General features: G+C 42.4%; 1 protein-coding gene across 1 annotated transcript in view; it reads right to left on the bottom strand.

Moving 5' to 3' along the window:
* MRPL18 (mitochondrial ribosomal protein L18) overlaps positions 1–22,387 on the bottom strand; it is a 34,900-nt gene that overhangs the window by 9,469 nt on the left and 3,044 nt on the right. The window contains exons 2-3 of the mRNA XM_068272552.1: positions 16,148–16,334; positions 12,098–12,329 (exon numbers count right to left, since the gene is read on the bottom strand). Coding sequence (XP_068128653.1) covers positions 12,098–12,329; positions 16,148–16,334 — 419 coding nt within the window. The remainder of the gene's footprint in view (positions 1–12,097; positions 12,330–16,147; positions 16,335–22,387) is intronic.

Below are 22,387 nucleotides of genomic sequence, written 5' to 3'. Positions count from 1 at the left end.
TAGATGTAAGTCCCCGTGTAAATGACTTTCGCCATCAATGAGATGACGCCCTCATTCTCAAGAACCGGTACTTACACGTCCACGCATTACTTACCGTTTGCGTAGTAATACTACGCTCAGGAAAGTTATGCGCGAGGACATCTTGTGGCCAAATAGTAAAATTACATCTACAAACATTTTTTTCATTAACAGCCTTTTTTTACATTTAAAGGAGAACTGTAGAGAGAGGTTTATGGAGGCTGCCATATTTATTTCCATTTAAGCAATACCAGTTACCTGGCTATCCTGCTGATCCTCAGCCTCTAATACTTTTAGCCATAGCCCCTGAACAAGCATGCAACAGATCAGGTGTTTCTGACAATTTTGACAGATATGACAAGATTAGCTGAATGCTTGTTTCTGGTGTGATTCAGACACTTCTTCAGCCAAATAGATCAGCAGGGCTGCCCGGCAACTGGTATTGCTTAAAAGGAAATAAATATGGCAGCTTCCATATACCTCTCACCAAAGTTCTTTAAAATTAACCCCTTCTCTCCCACACTCAATAGTTACTCCAAAAATGTTTTTGTAAAAAGTAGAAAATTAATAAATATACAGTGATGTGAAAAACTATTTGCCCCCTTCCTGATTTCTTATTCTTTTGCATGTTTGTCACACTTAAATGTTTCTGCTCATCAAAAACCGTCAACTATTAGTCAAAGAGAACACAAAATGCAGTTTTAAATGATGGTTTTTATTATTTAGTGAAAAAAAAAAAAACTCCAAATCTACATGGCCCTGTGTGAAAAAGTGATTGCCCCCTTGTTAAAAAATAACTTAACTGTGGTTTATCACACCTGAGTTGAATTTATGTAGTCACCCCCAGGCCTGATTACTGCCACACCTGTTTCAATCAAGAAATCACTTAAATAGGAGCGGACACAGAGAAGTAGACCAAAAGCACCTTAAAAGCTAGACATCATGCCAAGATCCAAAGAAATTCAGGAACAAAAGAAGAACAAAAGTAATTGAGATCTATCAGTCTGGTAAAGGTGATAAAGCCATTTCTAAAGCTTTGGGACTCCAGTGAACCACAGTGAGAGCCATTATCCACAAATGGCAAAAACATGGAACAGTGATGAACCTTTCCAGGAGTGGCCGGCCGACCAAAATTACCCCAAGAGCGCAGAGAAAACTCATCCGAGAGGCCACAAAAGACCCCAGGACAACTGCAGGCCTCACTTGCCTCAATTAAGGTCAGTAATCACAACTCCACAATAAGAAAGAGACTGGGCAAAAACGGCCTGCATGGCAGATATCCAAAGCGCAAACCACTTAAGTAAAAAGAACATTAAGGCTGGTCTCAATTTTGCTAAAAAACAGATCAACGATTGCCAAGACTTTTTGGAAAATACCTTGTGGACCGACGAGACAAAAGTTGAACTTTTTGGAAGGTGCGTGTTCCGTTACATCTGGCGTAGAAGTAACAGCATTTCAGCAAAAGAACATCATACCAACAGTAAAATATGGTCTGGGGTTGTTTTGCCGCTTCAGGACCTGGAAGGATTGCTGTGATAGATGGAACCATGAATTGTACTGCGAGGAGAACGCCAGCGCATACCACTAAGGTTGCATCTGAAATGACCACCAGCTCAGTGTGTAGCACCTATATAGACTTTCTACACACTACGCATTCAATTCAGATGCAAATCGTGCAAATCTGCTACTACTTATCATGCAAACAGGAAACTCAGGAGGAGGGGCTGGGAGCAGCTAACCTGACAGTTACATAGTTACAAAGTTAAGGAAAGATGCTTAGCTGCTCCCGAGGTTTTAAATTTAGGTTAGGTCACTTGCCCGGAGGTCTGCCTCACCGTGGCGCAAGTGTCTAGTATAATATACTTTGCATGCAAACCATATTGGAAGCTAAAGTACCTCCTAGTTTAATAAATGTTAGCACTTGTCTTGGATGCAGGGCATGCATTTTTCAGTCTGGCAGAGGCGGTGTATGCCTGTGCGATTAACCATTCAATTGCAGCATGTGTTTAGGGATGCGCAGCCTTTCCCCCCCACCTTTCCTTAACTTTGTAACCATGAATTCTACTGTCTACCAAAAAATCCTGAAGGAGAATGTCCGGCCATCTGTTCGTCAACTCAAGCTGAAGCGATCTTGGGTGCTGCAGCAGGACAATGACCCAAAACACACCTGCAAATCCACCTCTGAATGGCTGAAGAAAAACAAAAAGAAGACTTTGGAGTGGCCTAGTCAAAGTCCTGACCTGAATCCTATTGAGATGTTGTGGCATGACCTTAAAAAGGCGGTTCATGCTAGAAAACCCTCAAATAAAGCTGAATTACAACAATTCTGCAAAGATGAGTGGGCCAAAATTCCTCCAGAGCGCTGTAAAAAGACTCGTTGCAAGTTATCGCAAACGCTTGATTGCAGTTATTGCTGCTAAGGGTGGCCCAACCAGTTATTAGGTTCAGGGGGCAATTTCTTTTTCACACAGGGCCATGTAGGTTTTGAGGTTTTTTTCTCACTAAATAGTAAAAACCATCATTTAAAACTGCATTTTGTGTTCAATTATGTTATCTTTGACTAATAGTTAATGGTTTTTGATGAGCAGAAACATTTAAGTGTGACAAACATGCAAAAGAATAAGAAATCAGGAAGGGGCAAATAGTTTTTCACATCACTGTATATTTATTAATTTTCTACTTTTTACAAAAACATTTTTGGAGTAACTATTGAGTGTGGGAGAGAAGGGGTTCATTTTAAAGGAGAACTTTAGTGAGAGGTATATGGAAGCTGCCATATTTATTTCCTTTTAAGCAATACCAGTTGCCGGGGAGCCCTGCTGATCTATTTGGCTGAAGAAGTGTCTGAATCACACCAGAAACAAGCATGCAGCTAATCTTGTCATATCTGTCAAAATTGTCAGAAAAACCTGATCTGCTGCATGCTTGTTCAGGGGCTATGGCTAAAAGTATTAGAGGCTAAAGATCAGCAGGATAGCCAGGTAACTGGTATTGCTTAAATGGAAATAAATATGGCAGCCTCCATACACCTCTCTCTACAGTTCTCCTTTAAATGTAAAAAAAACCTGTTAATGAAAAAAATGTTTGTAGATGTAATTTTACTATTTTGCCACAAGATGTCCTCGTGCATCACTTTCCTGAGCGTAGTATTACTACGCAACCGGGAAGTAATGCGTGGACGTGTAAGTATCGGTTCTTGTGAATGAGGGCGCCATCAGTCATTCACACAGGGACTGTGTTCTCATTCATTGATCTCCCGTCTAACAGTGTGTCCCTGCAAGGAAAGACAACTTTACTTACGGTAACGTCTTTTCAGGTAGTCAGGAGGACAGCACCCCTGGATGAGACCTGTCTCCCTCCCAATCGTGGACAGGAAACTGCAATAGAAGAATTTGCATAAGCTACTGGCAGCCTACTATATAAAAAGGTACCTACTTGCTACTATACCTCAGTAAATAAAAGAGATAACACGGACACTAATAATGCTTATACAAATCTTTGTTTCTCCACCCAATAAGGGCGGGTTGTCGGGGTGCTGTCCTCCTGACTACCGGAAAAGATGTTACCGTAAGTAAAGTTGTCTTTCCCGGATCGTCACTCGGACAGCACCCCTGGATGAGACGATGTAACAGAGATCAGGCTTAGGGCGGGACCACTGCTTGCAGAACCTTTCTTCCAAAGGATAAATCTGCGCTTGCCGATACGTTAAGCCGATAATGCTTCACAAAGGTGTTATGACTCGACCAAGTTGCAGCTCTGCATATCTGATCAATAGAGGCCCCTGCCCTCTCTGCCCAAGACGTAGAGATACTTCTTGTTGAATGAGCTTTAACAGAAGAAGTTAATGTCTTTCCCTGTGTCTGATATGTTGACATAATTGACTGCTTAATCCAGCGTGCTAAAGTTGTTTTAGAAGCCCTGCTTACTTTCGATTTGCCTGCAAACAGAACAAAGATTGAGTCTGACTTCCTCCATGATTTAGTCCTTTCGATGTATTCTAATAGACATCTTCTTACGTCCAGAGAATGAAGTCTTTTCTCTTTATCATTCGTAGGATTTTCACAGAACGATGGTATATATATTTCCTGGTTTCTGTGAAAGGAAGAGACCATCTTAGGCAGAAATGCTGCATCCGGACGCAATGTAATTTTATCCTCTGAAACAATAAAGTATGGTTCCTTTATGAATAATGCCTGTAGTTCTCCTATTCTTCTTGCTGTAGTAATGGCCAGAAGAAACACAGTCTTTAACGTGAGGAATTTGTCCGAACTCTGAGTTAAGGGTTCAAATGGTGGGTCACATAGACCCTGTAAGACAGTATTAAGGTCCCAAGGTGGTACCCTTGATCTTATAGATGGTTTTAGTCTTCTCAGTGCCTGAAAGAATCGAATTATATAATCTTCCTGTGCTAATTTTCTTTCTAAAAATACACTTAAAGCTGAAACCTGAACCTTCAGGGTACTAACACTGAGGCCTTTTTTATATCCACATTGTAAAAATTCCAAAACAGATCTGAGTGACCTGTTGCTAACAGACCTGTTTGTACACCAGTCATTAAAGACTCTCCATGCCTTTTGGTAAATTACCCGAGTAACCTTCTTCCTACTATTAAGTAACGTCTCAGAGAGACCATCTGAGAACCCTTTGGACTTCAAGACCTTCCACTCAGGTTCCAGGCTGAGAGGTGCAGTAGATTCAATTCTGGATGAGACACTGGGCCCTGGGTCAACAGGTCCTGCGTCAGCGGAAGGATTATTGGTTCCGATATTGCCAGAGATTGAAGCAATGTAAACCATGGACGTTTGGGCCACATTGGAGCAATCAATATGACCCGTGCTGTGTCCTGGACTATCTTCTTCAACACCCTTGAAAGCAATGGAATTGGGGAAAAAGGATACATCATCATACCCGTCCAACTGATTGTGAATGCATCCACTGCCCAAGGAGAGTCCTCTTGGTACAGGGCACACAATTTCTGACATTTCGTGTTCCTTCTCCTGGCAAATAGATCCAGTTCTGGACTTCACCAATGCGAAGTTATCATCTGAAATATTTTTGGATTCAGTGACCATTCGTTCTGATTTAGCACTTCTCTGCTGAGAAAATCCGCTACCCTGTTTGACACACCTTTTAGATGAAGTGCCTTTAGTGAGTTGAGATTGCTCTCTGCCCAAAACATAATTTTTGATGTTTGATTCCACAATGTTTGACTCCTTGTGCCTCCCTGTCTGTTTATGAACGCAACAACTGCCCTGTTGTCGGTCTTTACTGTAACATGCGATCCTTTGATCTGATCCTTGAAATGTAGTAATGCCCTCCATACTGCCTCTAATTCTCTGCTGTTCGAAGATTTCGAACTGATTTGTGCAGACCACTGTCCCTGGGCTGGGAGAGAATTCAGGTGGGCTCCCCATCCCCATAGGCTGGCATCTGTCGTAATTATTGTTCTGGGTAATTCCATAAACGACCTGTCGAGAAGTGAACTTGGTCCTGCCACCAAAGTAAAGACACCTTTATGCTGTATGGGATAGGAACTCTCTTGTCTAGGACTTTGAGGCTTCTGTTCCATGATTTGAGTATCCACAACTGTAGAACTCTTGCGTGGAATTGCCCCCATTGTACTGCCGGAAATGAGGCTGTTAGGAGGCCGAGTATTGCCATTGCTCTCCTCAGTGATATTGTTCTTGCTTTCTGAAAGGAAAAACCAGCGTTTAGAATAGTAGTCGTCTTTCTATTAGGTAAGAAAAGTCTCTCTTTCCTAGTATCAATATTAAATCCTAGAAATTCAATAACTTGAGACGGAACCAGGGAAGACTTCTCCCAATTTATAAGCCAACCCAACTCTTGAAGATAATCTACTGTAGAGGTCATCTGTATTTTTACTATTTCTGCTGATGATCCCCATATCAAAAAATCATCTAAGTAGCCAATAATATTAATCTTCCTTAGTCTAAGATTCGCTAACACTTCAGACATCACCTTGGTAAATAGCCATGGGGCTGAGGAAAGTCCAAAAGGAAGAGCAATAAACTGAAAATGTCTTACCTCTTCCTCCATGTGGACCGCAAATCTTAGGTACTGCTGAGATGATGGATGGATGGGTAAGTGGAGGTATGCATCTTTCAGATCTAGGGAGGCAAGAAAATCGTTTCTCTGCAAGAGATGAATCACAGATCTTATATTGTCCATCCTGAATTTTCTATATCTTACATTCAGATTTTTTTTTTTTTTTTTTTTAGTTCAGAATAAACCGGAAATTTCCTTGATGTTTCTTTACTAGAAATACTGGAGAGTAGAAACCTTTTCCTCTCTGACAAGTTGGTACGTCTCTTATCACACCCTTTTTTAGTAGAGAGAGGACCTCGCTTTGTAATGCTAGATTCCTTCTCTGATCCTTGGGCTGGGGAGTAATGCAAAACTTTACTGGAGGAGGGTGATCGAACTCGATCTGATATCCCTCCAGAATAATCTTTAGTAACCACTGATTTGCAAATTGTGGCTGCCATGTTTCGTAAAAGTTTGCAATTCCCCCCCCACTGGGATCCTGGCGTCATTGTTTGTCCTGCCTTTTGGCAGGATTGAAGTTAGGCTTTGACTTCTGTGTTCTATATGGGACCCAACCTTTACCTTTAGAGGCCTTGGAATCTTGTTCTGATCTGTTAGGGGGACGAAAAGGCCGTTTGTATTGAAAAGGTCTTTTCTTATCTGGAAAGTTCTTTTTCCTATCAGCTGTTCTATCCAGTGTGTCATCTAATTTGAACCCAAACAGGAGACCTCCCTCACATGGTATACCACATAGTTTTGATTTTGAGGAATTGTCACCATTCCAAGTCTTGACCCATATTCCTCTTCTGGCCGAGTTAACCAAAGCAGTAGTTCTGGCCGTAAGTTTTACAGTGTCGTCAGAAGCATCGACGATATAATTAGAGGCATTTAAAACTTTAGGGAAATCATTCAGGATCTCCTCTCGAGGAACCCCAGAAGCAATTTTATCCTGCATCTCTAATAGCCATGTCTTCAATGACCTACTCACCGCCGTTGAAGCTACAGCAGGCTTGAAGGTCAAAGAAGAGGATTCCCATGCTCTGCGTAAGAGATTGTCCATCTTTTTATCGTTTGGATCCTTTAGACTACCTAAATCCTCAAATAAATCGGTTTTCTTTGACACCCTTAAAAAGGATGGGTCCAACTTAGGCGGAGTCCCCCAAAAACCCTGGTCCTCAGGAGAGAAAGGGTAACGGGTAGACAAGGACCTAGGCCAAAAGGCTTGTTTCTCAGGATTATCCCATTCCTTCTTAATCATACCTTTTAAGGTGGAATGGACTGGGATAAACTGAGGCTGAGGGTCCGCCAAAGTTTTGTACATCTCATCCAAAGGTGTCAAAGATTTTTGTTCTGTCTTAATGCCCATTGTATCATACATGGCCCCCAATAAGTCCTTCAAATCAGTAGAAAAAGCAAATTTTGGCCTATCTGTATTAGACCGCTCCTCTGTATCTGATGTTTGTTCAAACTCAGAAATGTCCCCTTCTGATAATTCTGATCCTTCCAAGTCACTTTCCCTTCTGCGTTTAGAACCAATAGGTGCTGTTTGGGATAAAGTTAACACAGGAGATGTGAGGGTAGTAATAGCCGGCACTGCGTCCATATTCCCACTAGTTCCAGGAAGGTCAGACGGGACTACAGAAGTGGAAGCAATAGCAGAATCCTTAATCTCCTTTATAGCGGTGGACATTTCCGCCCGCATCCAGCCAACCAAATCCTTAAATATAACTGGTGACTCCTCTTTAACCACTTTTTCTGTACAGTTTTGACATAACGTCTTAGAGGAAGATGAAGATATACGACTGCCACAAATTGCACACTTCTTTTCAGACCTGCTCGAACTATGCTGACTGGTCTGAGTAGCAGATTTGTCAGATTTTTCACTCTTATCAGATTTGTCCAACTTGTCATGTTTTTTAGGCTATGAAAAAAAACACAAACAAGGAACAACTATTACTATGGTTTCTCATACACAAACAATCAAGCAGGAGTATCACAAGTACCACATCTACTTGCCAGAGAGGGGTCCTGTCCAGACTTAGCTGACTGCAAAGGAGCTGAACTAGAGGCGTCCTCCATGATGAACAGCAACAACTGACTCATGGACTATTAGCCAAATATATAGAAACAAGGACCCAGCTGAAAGGAATTAATGCTGCCCCTGCTGCATAATTTATTCAATCAGTCTCACATACCTTAACAAATCAGCCTCCGATCTGACTACGTGTCACCGACGCGGCCCCTGCCGCATAATTAGTCAGGCAAATGCATCTGCTGAATGAAATCAGCTGTTTCGCTGATTTGTCTTTCTCCGCCGCGGCCCCTGCCGCTCTGCAGACCTCAGATCACGCGGGACGCCAGCACGTGATTACTTCCGGGTAACCCGGAAGCTGTTTCTTCTATGCGCGCGCGCATAATACTGCTGCCAAATCCGGAGAAGCCTCCCATACGCTGCAGGACTCCGCACTATGCACTGCACAGCTCTATCCGGAGACCTGCTGACCGCTGTCCCTGCCGACCTCTCCCTCCGCTTCCGTCCGGGACAGTAAACTAGACTGAGGTATAGTAGCAAGTAGGTACCTTATATAGTAGGCTGCCAGTAGCTTATGCAAATTCTTCTATTGCAGTTTCCTGTCCACGATTGGGAGGGAGACAGGTCTCATCCAGGGGTGCTGTCCGATTGACGATCCGGGAAAAGAGGGATTTCGCAGGGAGATAGTTACTCATCCCAGAGAAGGGGAAGTGGTTAATACAAAACATCTGGTTGTTGTTGTTGTTACGACTATATTTTTGTTTCTCTGTATTTTGTATTTTTTTTTGTTTTCTGATAAGAAGAATGAGACCCCTGGACAGAGTAAGCAAACCCTTTTAGAGACTTCAAACTGTAAGGGAGGGGTTCCTAGCATGAGCATAGGAGGAGACTTGTCAACGTGTGTGTTTGTAAGTGTGTGTGTGTGTGTGTGTGTGTGTGTGTGTGTGTGTGTGTGTCTCTGTCTGTCTGTCTGTCTGTCTGTCTGTCTATCTATACACACACACACACACACACAAAATACATAGATAGTTGCCTTCGGGACTGATCTTATTTAATATGTATGTGAAGAGGGTGCATTACTGTTCCTTTATAAATTATGGGCTTGTAATTAGTGATGGACGCAAAACTGAAAAGAAAGTACCTTTATCTCCAAATAAAATATTGGCACCATACACTGTAATAGGGAAAAAATATTAAACGTTGGACTAACAGGGACAAATGGGCAAATAAAATGTGTGGGTTTTAATTACGGTAGCATGTATTATTTTAAAACTATAATAGCCGAAACTGAGAGATAATGATTTTTTCCCATTTTTTTTTTCCTGTTAAATGACAGAATAAAATAATTCTTAGCAAAAAGTAACCCCCAAAGAAAGCCTAATTGGTGGTGAAAAAAAACAAGATATAGATTGTTTTGTTGTGATCAGTAATAACAAAGTTATAGTCAAATGGAAGGAACGCTGACAGGTGAAAATTGCTCTGTTTTTTTAAGGGAAAAGACCCTTGGAGGTGAAGTGGTTAATTAGCCGATTAGAGTCTGACAATAAGTCTAGAATATTGAACATTTTCCGATTTCTAACTTCCTGAGATTTTGATGTTTTCATAAGCTGTAAGCCATAATCAAAATTATAACATATAAAGGCTTGACATAACTCACTTTGCATGTAATTAGTAGAATTAGTATTATATTCATTAGTTTCACCTTTTTAGTTCAATTACTGCAATAAATACACTTTTGCACGATACTCTAATTTTTTTTAGTGTTTCACCTGTTTATAATTCACCTAGCACTGCCTGTGTTTTTAAATCTTGCAAGGTTTTGAGTGCCGTTTTTGTGCAATGGTTCCATCATCAAAATACAAATACAGTAATAGTTGAGACATACCAAGTGTTAGTGGGGAGTCTGCCAGTATATTTTTGAGCCATAGTCGCCCCTTATTCTAACAACTCTAGCAAGTAGAGCTGGACATACAGTCTCAATGGTTAAAGACAGACCCTAATTCTAAACAAAAAAAGGACTCCAGCCTTCACGGTAACCCCAAAGACTCAGAAAAAAACGTAAAGTGTACCTGAAGGGAAAAAAAGTGCCTCTGGATCCTAAGCAGAGGGGATCCAGCGATGGCTCCCTGAAAGCCCACTTGGCTCCTGTGCAGATGCACTAGCGGCTTTCCCACCGGCTCTGGCGTAAATAGCCAAGCCTGACTGAGTCCACTCTGCTGCGGAGCAGAGCGGACTCGATTGGGCTTGGCTATTTCCACCAGAGTCCAAACAGAAAGCCGCTAGTGAGTCTGCGCAGGCAAGCAAATGTAAATATTATTGTGCCTGTTTGGGGTGGCAGGGCTGGATCGTGCTGGTGGAGGGAGACCGGGGAAGCTCAGTAGGAACCAGAGGCTTCTTCCTCCCAAGGGATTTTTTTCTTCTTTTTTCAAAATTACAGGTTTACTTTAAAGAGAATCTGTAACAAAAAAAAAAGAGCTCCTGGGGGTACTTACCTCGGTAGGGGTAAGTCTCTGGATCCTAAAGAGGCTTCCCCCTTTCTCCTCAGAAGAGGGGATCCAGCGCTAGGACCCAACCCCCCCCCCCCTTCCTCCTCAGTAGAGGGGATCCAGCACTGGGACCCGATCCGCCTCCCCCCAGAGGATCTCTTTGTCGGCGTGCGCACATGCATAGTAGCGGCTCTCCACTCAGGCTGTGGCAGAAATAGCCGAACCTGATTGGGTCCGCTCAGCCGTATGCGCCTGCGCAATAGAGCAGACCCAATCGGGCTCGGTTATTTCTGCCGGAGCTCGAGCAGAGAGCGCCTACTGAATGTGCACAGTGACAATTGTAAATATTGTCGCTCTGAGTCCAGGGGATTTAGCACTGGATCCAGATGGCTGAGAAGGACTGGGGAAGACTGTAGGATCCCCACTCCTGAGGAAAGTACCCCCATGGGCAAGTTTTTTTTTATTATTATTATTACTACAGGCTCACTTTAAGTACATTTAAAGGGAACCAGAGAGGAAGGAAAGTAAAAAAAATAAAAAGATTTCATACATACCTGGGGCTTCCTTCAGCCCCATAAGCCCGGATCGCTCCCACGCCGCAATCATCCGCTTTCTCTATCGCCTGTACCGGGTCCCGTCACTTTCGGTGGACGTGACCAATTGTCCGCATACACAGGGGCTTCCTCCATACCCTTACGCATGCGGCTGCTCAGTAAGGCGCCGCTCGCGTAAGGATAACGAGGGAGCCCCTGTGATGCGGACAATTGGCCGCGTCCACCGGCCGACTGGCGGAAATGACGGGACCCGGTACCGGCGGATACAGGCAGCGGAGGACGGCGGCGTGGGAGCGATCCGTGCGTATGGAGCTGGAGGAAGCCCCAGGTATGTATAAAAGCTTTTCTTTGATTTATCTCTGGTTCTCTTTAAATAGAACCTGAACTGAAAATTAAAAGTCAAAATAAACATACAGACGTCATATTTACCTCCTGTACATTCTGCTGCTCAATCTCTTTCTCCTCTCCTGCGTCCCATTTGTCCACTGATCAATGGCATTCTCAGTCCTCCATTTTGAAAATGGCCATTACCCCCCCCCCCCCCCCATAGCAGCTTCCTGGTCAGCACACTGTTTAACCGCCCACTTGAGCCATAGGGAAACATGGACATTACCTTGCACATTCAGTTGTAACTGACAGCTGTTGATTTATAACTGACAGCAACTGGTATATTTCAGTTCTGACAAAATATTGTCAGAACCGGAAGGGATCACTGTAAGAAGAAAATTGTGAGCTTCTGAGAGGAACTGACGGTGAGGTTAGTATGTAATAGTCATTTTCAACTACATCATGCGTTTATTTTAAATAATTTTACTCAGTTCAGGTTCCCTTTAAGTTGGCTATGTTAGGTAGCTTTTTCTGTTGAATATGGAAACTGTTGGCACAGTTGAGATCTGTAAGTCGATTTAACACCAGTATTACAAATAATATCCTGCTATATGCAGATTTGTTATTTATCTTACCGATTCACTACGATACACCCAAGGGATCTCCCGAAAGACCATATAATGTATCCCTGCTTCCAGACAGCGCTGAGCCATCACTCTCCCAATATTCTGACAAGCCATAACATCTGTTGTCCTGTACAGCTGTTTCTTCACTGCCCATTCTCTGGTGGAGGCTGACAGCACAATCTTGCCATTCGCATGTTCCACATAGGCCGTAACATGGTGATGACTGCGTTCCAGTCGCAGCCTTTAGGAAAAAGAACAGAAAGTGAATAAAATACGGTAAGAATGGGGAAAATATTGTTGATTACTTCAACCAAATTTTTTTTTCTTCTTTTCCGTAGTAATCAAATGATTTAACTTCACACTTTAGTGCATGTATGTCAAACCAATCCTTAGAGGGCCGAGGTCCTCACACATTTTTGACAAATGAATTGATGGGACTGAATCAGGAAAGGTGTGGTCCATCAGGTAGAACACATTCCTTCCTTTGTCTATTCTAAACACTGGCATAGATATGGCCCTCCAGGCCTGGAGTTATACACCTGTGCTTTAGAACATAGAGAAACATGTTTATTTACTGCATCAATTCTTCAATACCAAGAACAATTGTTTTTTTCCATTCCTACGTGGACACTCTGAGGTACAACAGTTTTTATTTCTTCTTATAAATGCTTTCATTAGCTGATGTTAAACTAATTAAAGGAAGCCTGAAGTGAGAGGAATAGAGGTTAACCTATTTATTAATTTTAATCAATGCAAGTTGACTGGCATTCTGCTAGTGCTCGGTCTCTAACACTTTTAGCTAGAGACCCTGAACAAGCATATGCAGATGAGATGTTCCTGGCTGAAGTCTGACTGGATTAGCTACATGCTTGTTTTAGGTGTGTGACCAGATACTACTGCAGCCAAAATGATCAGCAGGATTCCAGGGTAGTGGAATTATTATGAAATGCATATGACAGCCTCCATATATCTCTCAATTCACGTTCCATTTAAAGTATTTCAGTTTTCTCAAAAAAAAAAAAAAAAAAAAAAAAAAAAAGCTCAGTTTATGCCCCGAGTCTTGCAGTTGAAAAATAATGATCCTGTCCCAAGCCAGGCAGCAAATCTGACCACATGGCCAGCTGTTAATCCTTCCAGTTAGGCCACACCAGGTCCTATGACCACTTGCAGAAGCTTTGTTTCATATCAAGAAATAGCACTGTTTACTACGTGATCAGATGGTATAGCTACATCAGTGCAATCTTTTCTGGTCAAAGCCGCGTCAACATACTTCAGACTGCCAGAACATACATAAAATGATGTTTAAAAACATTGAATCTAGGTATTGATTCCCCCCAATCATGCCCGGAGGAGAACTCCCAGCAGCAGCCATTCAGTCATGCTGCGCCCGAAGACCGTCTTTGTGCACCAGACAGTGAAGCATACCCAGGTGACAACCTGCCTTCCAATTGGACAGCAGTGTCACCTGATGCAGTATTGGAAGCTAGCAAATGACTGCTCGCTGGCTTCTACAGTATGTGGATGGGTGGTGCCAGCACTGCTTTTCTATATGCGGGCTGCCGATATTTAAAGGTGCAGTGGGCCACATCTATAAGTTGTACAATTTGTGTTTGGGGGCCAGTGAAAAAGCCTTGAGGGGCCGCATTCGGCCCGCGGGCCGTAGTTTGCAGACCACTGGTCTAGTCCTTCATAGTGCACGTCACCACTTACTGTAGCATTTCAGATTTGCTTGAATAAAAAGATCAGACTTATGCATTACAAGGAATTCTGCAAACATTTCACTTTTCTTATTGTATCTGCACAGACTTGTTATATAAATAGTAACAGAACTATGCCTACTGGTCTGCTTATTATTGCAGATGACTCCTCTTCACCTCCTTAGCGCTAATCCTGAGTTACGCTCTGGACAGAAATCTGCAGCTCAGAGCGGTAAACCCAAGCTTGATCCATGGGAGGTGTGTAAATGTGCAGGGCTGCCGCAGATCTATCTAGCAGTATGATAGCATGTGAAAAAATTGCACCGCTTTAAAACTCTAATCTCCGGAAATAATAATAACGCCACGGAGGCTAAAGGGAGACTTAAGTGTAAAAAAAACTAAAACAATTCTTGCAGCCCCCTGGAGTGATCCTGTTCCTATGCCATCCTGAGTCCCTCCGGCCAGCAGCGGTGACACCTGCAAAGCTGGTAGTCGCCGACTACAGTGCTTGCTCTGCCCTGAGCCACACACTCACCTTGATTGCGCTTCCAGCATCTGGAGCACGGCGAGGAGGTGCTTGGCCTGCCAGCTTTGCGGGGGTACGTCGTGGGCAAAGGATCACTCCAGGGGGCTGCAAAAGTCCCAGGTAACATACATTTTTTTCACTTAAGATTTCCTTCAAGTTGTAATACTTCCTAATCTGTTGAGTTTACCACTAATGCAGGACTATGGAAATTACTGGGTAAGGGATATTTTAAATAGAACATAAAGAACTACTGTAATTTAGACTTTTTTCAATGTCTGGTGTGCTAGGTTGTCACACTGGGTACACAACAGACACGTACAATGTGTCCATACGTTCACAGTTGCCCTTTACATTAATGTGTTGGTCGTTATTTGACCTTTTTCTTGTGCTTACTTTTGACAATTTTGTATGTGTTTAGTTATATTGCTTCTTGGCATATAAAATACTTTTGGATTTATTGGTATCCACTGGTCTGGGACTACTTCCTTTTCTCTATAGTGCTTACACTAAGTATGGCCAATAAGAGGTCACCCTTTTTGGTTTAAATACCTACTTCCTGTTTATTTAGCCGTTTATTTAGTGGTGTACCAGTCTACAATACTAACTATTGAACCTCATATTAGCCTCTTGTGTGAATTAAAGTTTACACAGTCTGGAGAGGTTATCAGCTCTGATGTTACAGTTGTTTGTGCTGATCAGGAGAATATCCCTTGCATCATATTTTCATAACACAAAGCCAATCTTGCGGGATAAATTTCATGCTTTCCCTCCACTAGGGGAAGATAATAGTGTAATTTTGGGGAAAAAAAAAAATAGACCACTAGACACCTGGTATGCTCTATGGGGAAGGAGGTGGGGCACTAGACACCTGGTACACTGTATGGGGGAATGAGGGGAGATCACTAGACACCAGGGATCATGCTATGGGATCGGAGATCACTAGGCACCAGGTATGCTGCATGGGGGAGGGAGGGGGAACCACTAGACACCAGGGACACTGTATGGGGGAGGGAGAACCAATAGAGAAGGAACAGGAACTTCTAGACATTAGGTAATTATATATGGAAGGGGGGAGGGCTAGACACTAGGTATGTTGTATGGGGGAGGGGAGGAAGGACCAATAGACACCAGGTAAACAGTGTGTGTGTGTGTGTGTGTGTGTATGTGTGTATGTGTGTATGTGTGTATGTGTGTATGTGTGTATGTGTGTATGTGTGTGTATGTGTGTGTATGTGTGTGTATGTGTGTGTATGTGTGTGTGTGTATGTGTGTGTATGTGTGTGTATGTGTGTGTATGTGTGTGTATGTGTGTGTGTGTGTGTGTGTGTGTGTGTGTGTGTGTGTGTGTATGTGTGTGTATGTGTGTGTATGTGTGTGTATGTGTGTGTATGTGTGTGTATGTGTGTGTATGTGTGTGTATGTGTGTGTATGTGTGTGTATGTGTGTGTGTGTGTGTGTGTGTGTGTGTGTGTGTGTGTGTGTGTGTGTGTGTGTGTGTATGTGTGTGTATGTGTGTGTATGTGTGTGTATGTGTGTGTATGTGTGTGTATGTGTGTGTATGTGTGTGTATGTGTGTGTATATGTGTGTGTATGTGTGTGTGTGTATGTGTGTGTGTGTGTATGTGTGTGTGTGTGTGTGTGTGTGTGGGGGGGGGGGGGAACTAGACACCAGGTATGCGGTGTGGTGGAGGTCAGTAAACTGTTAGTTGCAAAAAGTAACTAGCACATTCTAAATGCTGGAAGAAGCAGCACCTGGATTTGAATCAGAACATAGTTGCTTTGAGAGAAACAAAGTGGATGGGTTAAACACAATTATGAAGTGGTGACCGCTCTTACCTATGCCAATAAGCCCTCGTTGGCCACATTGTGCCCCAGCCACGGTCTTTAACTGCCAGCGCCAGACGTTCTAAATTACGAGGATTCCGATTGTTGAATTCTGGATTCACAATTTCATTTTCACTTGTGTCCACCTCAACAACTGGTGACGTGTAAGCACTAGCAGTGCTGCTCGCTGGCCGAATGGCTAAATCACACAAAAAACAAAAACAAAACACCATTCAGTAAGAAAAGTCTGGAATTAGTATGAACAGGCAACTATCAAACTGTTATCATAAAGTGTTATGGTAAATGCGATGAATGATGCAGTATATTTTAAGAAATAACAAAAATCCCATTTGTAAGTGGCAAATCATCGGTCTATACCATATAAGGTTTGCCAGATAGTCTCTGATATCAGTGTTATTGCTTTCTTTGATATGAAGTCACTGGCTTGGCAAGGGTTCCCAGACTACTGTGTGGGTGGATCATATGTAAACTTCCTAATGTGTATCTAATACTTCAACAAAAGGATGCCATTATGTCAGCCTGAGTCTATACACTCTCACTAAACACTCACAGACCATCATTTTCACACCGTTTTTCCATCTGCATTACATCATGCATTATTTCTTGTTTTCTAGAATATTTACAGCCATACTAAATCCTGGCAGCACATGTATACTAAAGCAGGTCTTTGTTCAGGGATAGTTCACATTATTATTATTCACATGGCGGGATATGCAACGTTTTTGCTTGCCAACGAAAGCGTGGTTTAGAAGGGATCTACCGCCTTTTCATTAAAACAAATGGAAGGATTTTTTTAAAGGCCAACTGAGGTGAGAAGGCTATAGAAGCTGCCATATTTTATTTCTTTTTACAATACCAGTTGTATGGCAGCCCTGCTGATCGATATGGTTGCAGTGGTGTCTGAATAACACCAGAAACAAGCATGCAGCTAATCTTGTCAGATCTGACGATAATGTCAGAAACACCTGATCTGCTGCATGCTTGTTCAAGGTCTATGGCTAAAAAGTATTAGAGGCTGAGTATCAGCAAGATAGCCAGGCAACTGGTATTGCTTAAAAGGAAATAAATATGGCAGCCTCCATATTCCTGTCATTACAGTCATCCTCTTAATAGAGCTAAAACTTTTTGAATGACATCACTCCCTAAGAAGTACAGGTAGCTAGCTAAATAGGTTGCAGTGAGCTTTGAAGCAACAGACAACTGATACAAAGCACAGGTGAAGAAAATGTCTGCGTTTCCCTATAGGTTGGTTAACATCCATGTTTTAACTAAGAGCTTTTTTACAACACACTGCTGCAAAAAAACACGAGAATGCATAACTACAGAAAGAGAAGTGAAGAACAACTACGGGCTGGGGCCCACTACAAGCACTTTTGCAGAACTTGCTGATCGACAAAGCCCTATAACGGCAGTGGAACCCCAGGAGTTTGGTTCCACTGCCAATTTTGCTTGTGCTTGCAATCAGCAAACGGGCTGCAGCATTTTAGCGCGATTTAGTAGGAAGGGAAAAACAAAACACTAAAGTACCTACAAAACAATCCAAGTCCTGAAAATCTTAGGCATTAATTTACGTAATACTGCCCCCTACTGGTACTGCTTTAATATTTTTAACTAGCTTTACTTTGTGCACCCATTTTGAGAAATATTTTGCGAACTGCAATGATTTTTGGTGAAAATGAAGTACATTACTATATGTGCAGACCATACAAACACATGCACAGTATGGCTACACTCATCCACAGAAAAGAGCGTGGCCTCAAATATGAAGCGGGAGCTGGCCAGCAGCAAAGGGGTCAAGGATGCAGCAAAGTATCTAACTTTACCTCCCTCCACAGATTCCCCAGTGTTCTCCCCAGACTTTTAGCCAGGTGGTCCACCCAGCTAATTTTAGTGAACACCCGGCTGTCATCTGCCTTCCGCCACCTTATCCTTCTATGCTGTAAGCAGAGTTGTGCCAACCCTGCATTCGCCCCGTCACTCCCTACACAGCTACTTTTTCATGTCACCTGGTTGAAAAAAAATTCTGGGGAGAACATAGTTCTCTTTAATAACCATCTTCCTTGCCTTCTCAGCCCACCACTCTGGCGCATTAAAACAACAGTCTTGTGTGGCAGAATGGCACTGGTGAAACAGTAAATCAAGCAATGTTTGCCTTATATCCAGATGTATCTTGCAGCAGGTCAAAATAACACAGCAGCAAAGCAAGCCTACCACCTCTCTCTTATAGAATACATAATAACCACAAACAGCTTATCAATTATTTCAATACCCTACTCCCTCCTCCGCCTCATATGACTGCAAATTGCTTATTTACCGTACTATGCACTTCAAAGATAAAAGTCACATGATTAGAAATAGCTTGACTATACAACCTAGCTTTCCATTTCCTCAGCATGTTTTCTCCCTACAAAACTAAATTGTCAAATCAAACACTACCGTATTTTTCGGACTAATAGATGCTCCTGACCATAAGACGCACCTAGGTTTAGAGGACAAGAACCAGGGGTTAAAAAAATAAATAAATTCAGGGCTGTGGAGTCAGTCCAAAAATCCACCGACTCCGACTCCTCAGTTTAGGATTCCACGACTCCGACTCCTCTAATTTGCATATTACAATTTTGTTGATTAAAAATATGTAACATGAAAATCGTCTCTTAACTGCCAACGCTTAGGAATTGTACAAGACAACTGAAGTGAGAAGGATATGTAGACTACTATATTTATTCCCTTTAGACTAAAACTAGTCCTTGGTAAGAGTACTTGTAAAAGGTACAAACCGGAACAAAGAACATCTATCAGGCCCTAGGCAATGTAAGTGTGGGTACATGTAAGAATGATGTGCAGGTACTCTGCAGGGGAATGAGGAGATTGTAAACAGACAACACCTCTGTGTTCAATGTGCACAGCATTCTCAGTGGATTCCCTGCAGCTCTGTGGGGAGTGCATATGTAGAGTATAGTACTACTGTGTAACAAAGTAAACCTGAGACAGATGAAATTAAAGTTTTATACATACCTGGGGCTTCCTCCAGCCGCCTTCAGGATAATCAGTCCCTCGTTGTCCTCCTCCACCACCTGGATCTTCTGCTATGAGTCCAGGTACTTGAGCCAGTCAGGCATAGTGCGCATGCACACACTCCGCCGCCAGGAGCATACGACACCTGTGCAGCACTACTGCGCAGGTGCAGAATGTTCCTGGCTGTGGGAGCGGCATGCGGCCGGACAGCGCTGACTGGCTGAATTACCAGGACTCATAGCAGAAGATCCGGGTGGTGGAGGACAGTGAGGGACTGATTAGCCTGAAGGGGGCTGGAGGAAGCCCCAGGTATGTATAAAACTTTACTTTTCATCCGTCTCAGTTACCCTTTAATTTGTAGTCACCAAACCAAATTTTAATAACATATCAAATTATTTGATTTCATCAGCAAAAGGAGTGCATACATTTGCATAAATCAGCATCAATGCAGAATTATTTCCATCTCGTTGACCATCTCTATTAGTGACACAGCTACACATCAGGCTTTATTCTTACAGCATAGATGTTATTTAGTATATATAAGAGATTCCTGTGTACACATCATATATACAGTCACAATCAGATATGTATATCTGACCTTAAAAATACGGGGACTGCTTTATTGAAGCAGCACAAGTAACTAATTTTCATTTTTGTGGACTAAGCACAGCTATTACTGTATATATACATTATTTTTAATGACTTTTATATGAGAAATAGAACATTTTATCATATTTTCTATTTTAATTACAGTTACAAATTCATTAGGAGTCGGAGCATTTTTTCCCGACTCCGACTCCAGGCACCCAAAATTGCCCGACTCCGACTCCACAGCCCTGAATAAATTATATACTAAACCTGGTACATCCATGGTGAAGGGGCATCTTGTGGATTATGTTACCTTTGTACCTCATGCCCCCTTGTGTCTCCCTGTGTCCTCCTCTGTCCGCCTCTGTCCTCCTCTATGCCCGTGTGTCCCCTTGTGTCCTCCTCTGCATGGGCACAGTACAGGGGAGTCCCTGACATTTCAGCAGGTTGGAGGTTTGTATAGGCAGGCGTTCACAAGTCAGGAACTCCTTGCATTTGGACTATAAGATGCAGTGAATTCACACACACACACACACACACACACACACACACACACACACACACACTTTTGGGGGAGAAAAAGTTAGTCGTCTAGTCCAAAAAATACAGTATCTTCTTTAAAGCGTTATGAAATCCAGCATTTCTTCTTTGCTCTAAAAGATTAATAACAGCATATTATATACTACCACCATTTGTTTTACTAGAACAGCATTCAACTAGTTAAACACGTGATTTACAAGCTCACTGCAGGGAAAGCTGGACGCATCCAAACTGGAGATAATGTTATCTTGTGTTTACATTCCTCATTTGATACAAGTAAGTAAACATTTCTCTGACTGTGCAGGCACTCCTGAACGCAGACAGACACTCAGAAAGCATTTCTGCACACATTACAAGATGAATGAACCAGTTATGAATAAAATGCAAAGGCAGCTCTCTGTGCAAAAAAAAATAAAATTGTACTTTGGAATCTTGTAATTTCTAAATGAACAATACTTATGCACAAAAGCAAATATGATAATCGTATGGCATATAAAAAGTAGTAAAACATGTTTTTATTGAATATTATGTCAGGGTTTTATACCGCTTTAATAGTGTAAGGGTTTGAATCCAGGTTTGCTTATTTGGAAAACTGGATAATGCCATTCAAAGTACTGCACCATTAATTGCGGAGAAAGTCACAGAGCTGCATTCTACATCTCGTTTCATGTAACTCAGATGCTTCCTCCACTGAAACATTGCCCATGTTGGATGCACTTAGCCACATCCGGGAGTAGTGCCATAGTATGAAGTGGTGCGCTGAGCTGGACCGGTGGTGGCCTCTATGAGGATACTGGAAGCCTCTGGACCATCCAATGGCTTTTAACTACTGAGGTAATTATCTAACTTCCCCATCCCCAATCCAGGTTTGCTTTAACCATTCTACAGAAACTGCCATCAATAAAGAAACTTATGACTAGTCTAAATGCTACTGCTCTATTCTCAAAGACTTCCCGCATGCGGTAAAGTGCATGCGGGAAGTTACCGACCAAAACACCGCCACATTGAAATTCTCAAAAGGTTCCACATGTTTTTTCCGCATGCGGAAAAAGTGTGGTAAAAGTGCGGAATTCTTGCGGAAAACTTTCCGCAAAAGTCGGTATTTTCCGCAATAAAAGATCAATTTTCAAAAATGTTCAGGCGCATCATTTCGTCGTTAATTACCGATTTTTTATCACCTACAAGTAATATTCCGCATCCCATTGACTTTAATGAAGTCTGGAGGCTTAAGGGCTGTGCTTGCTGGACTTTAACTTTTTTTTTTAAACACTTTTTCATGCGACCTTTTTACCGCATGATTCCCGCATGAATAATGGCTGTTTCCGCATCTTTTTTCCCGCATGCGGCAAACATGCGGAAAATGTTAGTGAATGCTGAAAAAATGCGGAGTTTACCGCTGGCGGGAATTTAGCGGTAAAATTTTGCGGTACTTTTGGCTCTTTGAGAATAGAGCCCAATGTCATACTCATTCTTCTTGACCTGTCTTCAGGATCTGACATTGTTGACCATCCTTTACATCTTCAAAATTCTCTACCCTCTAGATATTTCAGGCTGTTGTCATGTTTTTTATAATCTTAGTGGAAGGACTTCCAGTGCTGCCACCCTTGAAACAGTCTCTATCCATAATCTTCTTTCTGTTGTCGGACTATAGGGCTCAGGGTGTCTTTTTCTCCATCTACCAACCACTTACATGACAATGATAACAAAAATGTATCTCTCCGCTCTAAGTCTTTCTGGCTTAAAGTGAACCTGAAGGGAGAGGTATATGGAGGCTGCCATCTATATTTCCTTTTCAGCAATACCAGTTGCCATAGACCAGGCATGGGCAAACTTGGCCCTCCAGTTGTTAAGGAACTGCAAGTCCCACAATGCATTGCAGGAGTCTGACAGCCACAGTCATGACTCATAAAGGCAAATGCATTGTGGGACTTGTAGTTCCGTAACAGCTGGAGGGCCGAGTTTGCCCATGCCTGCCATAGACCCTGAACAAGCATGCAGCAGATCAAGTGTTTCTCAATACACTTCTTGCTTCAGGTTCCCTTTAACTTCTAAAATATGTCCTACTTCATATCCTTTTGCATTCTTAAA

This window comes from Hyperolius riggenbachi, chromosome 3 (genome assembly GCF_040937935.1).
Source record: "Hyperolius riggenbachi isolate aHypRig1 chromosome 3, aHypRig1.pri, whole genome shotgun sequence".
NCBI classification, from domain to species: Eukaryota; Metazoa; Chordata; class Amphibia; order Anura; family Hyperoliidae; genus Hyperolius; species Hyperolius riggenbachi.
This window is presented reverse-complemented; position numbering and strand designations above follow the sequence as displayed.